Source organism: Meleagris gallopavo, chromosome Z (genome assembly GCF_000146605.3).
Source record: "Meleagris gallopavo isolate NT-WF06-2002-E0010 breed Aviagen turkey brand Nicholas breeding stock chromosome Z, Turkey_5.1, whole genome shotgun sequence".
Classification (NCBI taxonomy): Eukaryota; Metazoa; Chordata; class Aves; order Galliformes; family Phasianidae; genus Meleagris; species Meleagris gallopavo.
Window position 1 is genome coordinate 50,504,984 of NC_015041.2, and position 7,922 is coordinate 50,512,905.

Genomic DNA, 7,922 nt, shown 5'->3' on the forward strand with positions numbered 1-7,922 from the left:
GGCTCAGGCAGATCTGAGGAGGCACAAATTATTTGGGGCCTGGCTAATGCTTATCGGGCCTTATTCAATACTATCCTGGAGAGGGAGAGAATTTGTGAAATTGAAAGGGAGAGTCTCAGAGAAACAGTACAAAATGAGCGAGAGAGTCTCCTGGTTGAGAGAAAAGACCTCCAAACTGAGAGAGATGCCCTCCGAATTGAGAGAGACTCCCTGCAATCCAAATTCGACAGTCTTCAATCTCAACAAGACACCCTCCAATCTGAGCTAGATACTCTCATAATCGAACGAGACAGGCTCCAAGCTGACCTGGAGGATGAGAGCATTGAATTGACCAACCTGATCAACTACAGGAGGCACCACAATTGATGTCAGTTGCCCCTGTAAGAGGTGGAAAACGAAACGAATCTTGACTCAGTTAGAAGAGAAGAAAGAGGAGGAAAGAGGTCCAGAGGAGTGGCTCCGAGATCCAGAAGAAGCACCCCTGAGTCCAGGGGAAGGGCCCTCAGTAAGACCATGGTCACCAGCACCTACAAGGGCAACAAGAAGTCCTTAAAGAGTAAGAGGTGAGCAAGATATTGTTACCATTGTTGATCGATCTCTGAAAACGAATGAAATTCAAAGTCTGAGAAAAGACTTCTCATGTCACCCAAATTAGCCTATTGCCACTTGGTTACTTCAGTGCTGGGACAATGGGGCCAACAGTGTGTGGCTAGATAGTAGAGAAGCTGCTGTGTGGAGCCCCACACAACAAGTTGTGGGGGCCACTGAAGGGAAAGGAGAATCAAACCAATTTGCAGAGGTAAAGGCTGTCCAACTGGCCTTGATGTTGCTGAATGGGAGAGGTGGCTGTCTTTATACTGACTCATGGGTGGTAGCAAATGCCTTATGGGGGTGGTTACAGCAGTGGGAACAAAATAACTGGCAAAGAAGGGGTAAACCTATTTGGGCTGCTGAACAGTGGAAAGACATTGCTGCCCAAACAAAAAATATGGTTATAAAGGTGCGTCACGTAGATGCCCATGTGCCCAAGAGTAGAGCTACTGAAGAACAGCAAAATAACCATCAGCAAAATAACCACAGCAAAATAACCTGTTTTCAAATATTTTGGGGTCACCTGTTTCCCTTTTCCAGAGGCGCGGATCCACAGATCCCTCTGCCCCGCTAGTCACGGAACCGGGCCGAACCTGTAAACCATTAACACTCTATTCTGTCTGAAACAGGGACACTCTCTGAATAATAAACTGACATCATGAGCAGTCATATGATGTCCTTGGCATCTGTAATCCCATCTGCTTCATCAGGGCTATAAGTAGTTGGGCTGTGAAAAGATATTGCTATGACAGTTTAGAAAATTGCAAGTTTTTCCTCCTCCAAGCAAGTGGAGATGATTCACAGATGAAGGCAAAGCAACTTTTAAAAACTGAAACAAATTTTAAGTATCAACTTGAAGAATCTGAAGCAAGCCTTCCCTTACTCTGAATTTTCTTTTCAGAAGCAAAAAAAAGCAGTAGAACTATAGTATAACTATCACAGAATCTTACATAGCTAAGAACTGATATTTTTTTCTGGATTCTGCCAACTTCAATAACACCAGTACAAGAAGCTATAACTGATAGAGACATACTATTGCTGTTGTTGGATATTTATTTATGTATGTTTCAAAGTGTTGTATTTACCTTCCTCAATACCAGATCAGAAATAAGTTGCTTTCTCCCTGTACAGAGAAATGATGCTAGGACTCTATCTTAGAAATCCCTTGACACGTGGAGGTAATCACAATTCCTAAGTCTGAAATATAGTAAGGGCTTTGTGAGTCTTCTTTATGAACAATGTTATTAAATAAGAACTCAACACACAGATGCCAAACTTTAAAATCATAATTAATGTCTTGTAATTTATTTTAAAAATTCGTAAGTCTTTTGCATGTCTCTAAGTCCTCAAACATTTAAAGTGAAAACTGGTAATTCCAAAGCATGTATGGAAGCTGCCACACTCTAAAAACAAACACTGACTCTCCGTATTTCCCTGCCACATAAAAGAAGCTATCAGTATATAAAGCTAAATACAAGGCATGTCAACATCTGAAATTTGCTGCAACTATATTGTATGTTGTGCTTTGTCACCCATAGCAGCTACATTAGGAGCAGAAAGGCTCCATATTCCACCACTTCAGTGTTTTCACTGAAGGTCTCAAAATGCATTTTACCCCAGTACCCTATCATAACTCTGTTGTTATGGAGCCTGGAGCTAAGTTTCTGATGGGAGGAAAGAACCCTTAATTCTGTGCATCAATCTGAGCTGCTCTTCTTGTTCCAACCCATCATCAGTGTGCATGGGTTGTGGTGCCAGTGTTTTGTTGTGGTTCTTCTGTGACCTAGCAGTTTTGTTAATATTCTGCCCATATGGAGCCGCCAGTCTGGTGAGGGCTGTGATTCATTATGTTAATTATATAGTTGTATATTTATCCCATTGCTTTCCCAGGTGTTTAATCTTTGAGTAAAGAAGCTCAGAGTGGGAAGAGGGCAGCAAATATGAGATGGCAACAAGATACTAAGATCCACTCTTCCGAAATTCATCACTAAAATTGCTCAGAGATGTGGAACAGATCAATCACAAGAGGTCATATTAATGTACAGAAACCAGGAAACTCACTATGCTCGCTGTCATCTCTCAGGTAGTAATTTATAGTTAAATATTTAATTTTCTTTAATTAACATGTTTAATTTTGCACTAACTCACACATTCAGCATTTTTTTCCTCCACTGCTAAAAGGACAAGCATCTTTAAACTAAAACTTTGAGTTGTGATTTATCAGAGGAATACATACAGGAAGCATTTGGAAAAAAAAGTAAGCAGTTTTATAAAACTAAGATCAGAATTGCAGAAATTGCCAACAATTAATATGTTCCCTTAATCACTGTTTTTGCAAAGTGAATTGGAGTTGTTCTGTCACCAGCCACAGCAACATGCTCTCAAGTGTTAATATGATTAATACCATAATTTTTCAGGAAAAAGTTCTTGCTGAAGACCATTATTTTTATATAAGCATAAGCCATCTGTGCCAACTGAGATATTATCAGCAAGGAGATATACTCTAAATTATTTTATAACTGCTCATGTGTTCTGTGGAACAGAAGTTTTGCACAGAAGTTTTTTCTTACATGTGCCTAATTTTCTCTTTGTGTGGAGCTGTGTAATTATCAGTTCCTGCTTCTCCTTCACCATCTGCAGTTTCTTTCTCTCTCCTCTGGGTTTTGCAATCACCGTGGGAAGCAACTTTGGCTAGGACTAACAGCAACATCACTACATCTATCTTATGTGTATTTGTGTACTTCAGCAAATGGGTAGAGAGGTGTAGAACATTCCCTGGACATTATCCCAGACAAGATCAACCGTTACCATGCATCCATTTCTTTAAGCATGCATCCCAATCTGATTTTCCCTGCCTTGAAAAGTCTAGGACCTGCTTATGTAAGGCAAAATGAACAGTGGTGGTTTGTATAATGGATACAGAGAGTACTACAGTTTTCGCAACATTCTTTTTGCTTCTGTCTTTCCTTTACTGCTGCTTCAGGCTACATTCCTTTCTCCTCCCTGCTCTCATTGATCTTAGATTGAGCCTTAGGCATGCAGATACAGAGAGGCTGCATCCTAAGTATTTTTTATGCTGTGGTGGCTTCTCCTGGAGGAGGAGATCACACAGTACAGTAAATAAAGTATTCTAACAAAACATTCAATGTGAGAGATTCTGCAGAAACAACAACAAAAAATATTTTCCATAGTACCTTGAACAATAACTTAAAAATTCCTAGAAGATTTTTTTGTGCTTCATTTGTGTGCAGGAAATATTAGTAACTCTGTTCAAATCCCAGTAAGGTACTGCATAAAATTTTTACATTTTGAAGAAACTCTTAGGCAACTCCTCTCGCCTAAAGGAGGGAACGTATTAACAGTAATGTTATCATACATGAGTTATTAAAATACAGAGCAGTATTTAGAAACACATGGACCATGCAGAACTTACGGATACCCACCTGGCATCAGTTTTGTACTACTGAAGCCAAAATAAGGGAGGAGTATTACTATATCCCATCTGCTGATGTGAGGAGTCTCCAGATGTTGCTGTCTTTCGGAACAACTGTAGACATATTAATTCCCTGCCTGTCTCCACTCCCTGTCCCCCAGTATTTCAAGGGAAAAACAAGATTTTGTTTCTTAGCCAATATTTGATAAGCAAAGAAATTAATATTTCTATTGACTTGTCAGAATTAAATATTGTTCAACATTTGTGAAGTATAAATGATAATACAGAGGGAAAAAAAATAATCTCCTGAACGAAAGTTTATTCAGCACTTAAATGTAAAGTTAATTGAACTTGGGATCAGATCCTGAGAGTATGTTCACAAATGTAGAAATTTATTTTGTGCTTTGAGGTTATGAAAATACTTAGTCAAGTTCATTTACTTGGCACTCAATGAGGCTGCCTGCAAGAGACCTGCTACATCTAGGAATGCTGTAACACTTGTTGTTTTGGAAAAACATTGATACTAAATCTTTGTTCCTTTGTTCTGTTTCTTCAAAGCACAAATTGTGGTATTTACTGTGTTGGACTCTTCTTTGCCTCTGAGTGGAAACAAATAGACAATTTCAGTTTCACTGAAAATATTCAGGTTAAAGATTCAAATGTTTATCAGTTTCCTGAGTCATATTTACATCCCTGAAGTATCATTTACTTTTGTAGCACTGACACACCTGCAGAATGTGTTCAACATAATTCTTGCCCAATTCACAAGAAAATAAAGCATAAATACTAATCATTACATTTATATACAAATAAATGTTTTAGCAATGTTATGTCAGCAAGAGTAAAAATATCTTATCTTCTAGGAATCATGGAATCTACACTAATCTCCCACATACTTGCCCAGATTCTAGAATTTTGTTTATTTCAATCAGTGTACAAATGAACTTTGCTGTTCAACGCTGCATGTTTGAAAGTTGACACTATTTTAAAATGAAAGGAGCAAATGCAATATCATACCAGTAAAATACCTTCCACTAACGGAGGGGAGAGGTCTAAATGTAGCATAGCTTACTGTGAGTATCAAATATATCCAAATGTATACTGATGTATACAGTTTATGCCAACCGTAAATCTGTCAGACTGTGGCTGTGGTTGTATTTGGAAGCTGTGTTAAAATTCTAGGAGGTAGCTCAATCTTCAGTCCTGAAAGTTGCAAAGCCGGTCAGAGTTTTAATAAGCTGAAATAGTCTTGAGTCAAGTTGTAAGCCATATGAGTAAACAACACATTCCTCCATTTTGCTTTCCCTTTGTTTTGAGGTTCAGAAAACATTCCTGATTCCCTGGGGCAGCAGTCTGGAGCATGGGAGTGTCAATGCTCAGTGCTATATGGCTGTTTGTGCCTGTCTGTGTGCACTGATCCCTCTGGCTGGCTTAATAATGGCACTTACTGGCTCTTCTACACAAAGGAAGCATACCGCTCCTATCAGGCCCGAATTGACAAGAGCAAAGAGGAACAACGCTGATATGCAATTTCACAAGTAAAATGTCTGATATTAGCCAGAGCACGGTAATACATGCGCTTCTGTTCTTATTTTTCAGCATAACCAGAAGAAGATGAATTCAATCACACCTACAGCAGGAAGAGATTTCAGATGAAAAAAAAAACAAACAAAAAAACAGAGAATTTTAGATGTGTTTAAATATGTCCTTTTAATTTCAGAGACAAAATGAAAAACATCCTGTAGCTCCTTCAGCAAAAACAATATGCTTTACTACAAGTGCCATAGCTGCAAAACAAAGGGAGGGGATGAGGGTGGACGAGAAGTAACACGTCTTTAAAATGAAATGAAAACTGGGTGACTGAAGACCTGGAAGTAGACATAACCAAAGTCAGTATTAACACCTGCAGAGGTCTGAACACAAGTATCCCAAATTCTGTTTGATTCGTACTGCCTGTGAACACAGATTCTTTCACCCTAGTGCCAGCTGCAGTGTAAACATACCGTGGGCTATAATCCTGGTTTGCTGACAATTTTATGCTGCAGCAGGTGCTATAGAGATGGAATACCATTTTCTTTTTCTCTCCCAGCTGCTGTTACTCTTTGTAGCCTGCTCTATCTTCCAGCAGGCTGGAAAAGAGCAGATTGTAGTAACAGGCCGAGGAAGAAGGAACACAGTCTGCGACTCTTTGTTAACAAAGGCATGGCATGGGCAGGGCAGGGAGCCCCACTGCTAACAATTTGCCTCTAGTCACAAGCCCCTGTGGCTGGATTGTATCTGCTTTCTTGAGGAGATATCACTTCATAGTTATAATCTGCTGGAATTATTTTGCTTAGACAACTGAACTGAGGGTGAATGTCTAGAAACAAGCATTTGAGTCAGGCCAACCTCACCTCCTTGATGGGAAACTGTTGTCTTTCCAGATCCAGCCATAGTTCATTCTAAGGAACTCCCTTCAACAGCTGTGGGGAATCTCGGTAAGAGGAGTGCTTGGCGTTTTCCTGCAGATAGGCTCTTTCTTCTGTGATTTATGTCAGAAGGACACTCGGGGCTTTGAACCAATCAATCATTTTAGCTGTGTTTCTCTTTCCACTTTTTATTCTCTAATGTCCTGCAGGTGATGCCCAGAGGACAAAGTGTAAAGTAACAGAGATACAGCCTGCTTAACCCTTTGCAAACAGGTGCTGCTGATTTTTAAGCCACAAATCAGATTTCCAGGTCAAACCCACAGTAATGAATCTGGCTGTTTGATCTATTATACCATAGTGTGAAGAATGTGGCCTTTTCCTGAGGAATGCAGGGTCAACTGGTGATTATGGACACAACATCCCCCTCACAACAAACCTTCAACAGCCAGACAAATTCCAGATACGGAACATCGAGAATGCTAATACCTAGACTGAGCTGAACCTAATTCACACGCTTTGAGTATTACAATGCGAGAATGCAGCTAAAACTAGGTATCAGCTTGAGTGCTGTTTTCAAATTGCAATTCGCAGCTTCTACGCTATCGGGAAAAGCAAACAGGCAGGGAGCGGAGCAGCACAGGGATTCCTTCCCTCAGCGCCACAACAAAGGATAGCGCGATGCAGGGCGTTCCGAACCCTAGCGCAGCAGCTGGGGCGGGACCTTACGGGCGCGCGGGCTCATCTATATGTCGGCGGCGGCGGTATTCGAATCGTGCCTCCGCCTACAAAGCCCGAGGCGCGCCGCAGCCCTCAGCACACTACTGGCTGAGAGCTAGCCATGTGATGTTAGGATGGAGGGGAGAGCAGAGAACCGGAGTAGAGGAGTGGAGCCAGCCATATTGCAGGGGGCCCGTGAGGGCGCAGCGTCACTGCCGCTATACACTGGGAACCTCTCGGCTTCTGCACGCGGCCGCCCGTTCTCTGTCTTCTCCCGTCCACTCCTCCAGCGTCGTCAGCGCAACGCCCCGTACTCCATGGCGGCATCCGCCGTACCGCTGTCATCGCAGCCCCGGGGCGCTGCGGGCAGCGCGACGCTGAGCCCCACACGTATATCGAGGCTGCAGGAGAAGGAGGAACTGCGGCAGCTGAACGACCGGCTAGCCATCTATATCGACAAGGTGCGCAGCCTAGAGGCAGAGAACAGCGCGCTGCAGCGGCGCGTCTTCGAGCGGGAGCAGGTACGCAGCCGCGAGAGCAGCGGCTTGAGGGAGCTTTTCGAGACGGAGCTGGCCGACGCCCGCAGGATGCTGGACGACACGGCGCGGGAACGGGCCAAGCTGCAGATAGAGCTGGGCAGGTTGCGCGCCGAGCACGAGAAGGTCCTCAGCAGGTGAGCGGGCTGGAGGACGCAGGATCCTCCTTTCCTGTAGAGGGAGGAGGGTGCGGGCAAAGCGCGAAGTCCCCTCGCAGCCCGGCTGTTGTGTGCCGGC

The 7,922-nt window shown here is 42.6% G+C and overlaps 1 protein-coding gene across 1 annotated transcript; it reads left to right on the top strand.

The window, feature by feature from the left end:
* Positions 1–7,179: 7,179 nt before the first annotated feature.
* On the top strand, positions 7,180–7,828 carry LOC104915234 (lamin-B1-like). The gene has a single exon (XM_010726010.3). The coding sequence runs from the start codon at positions 7,284–7,286 to the stop codon at positions 7,824–7,826; it is 543 nt and encodes a 180-aa protein (XP_010724312.1). The 5' UTR covers positions 7,180–7,283; the 3' UTR covers positions 7,827–7,828.
* The last annotated feature ends 94 nt before the right edge of the window (positions 7,829–7,922 follow it).

Coding starts and splice junctions, on each gene's coding strand:
- LOC104915234 (XM_010726010.3), top strand. CDS start 7,284: ATGGAGGGGAGAGCAGAGAACCGGAGTAGAGGAGTGGAGCCAGCCATA.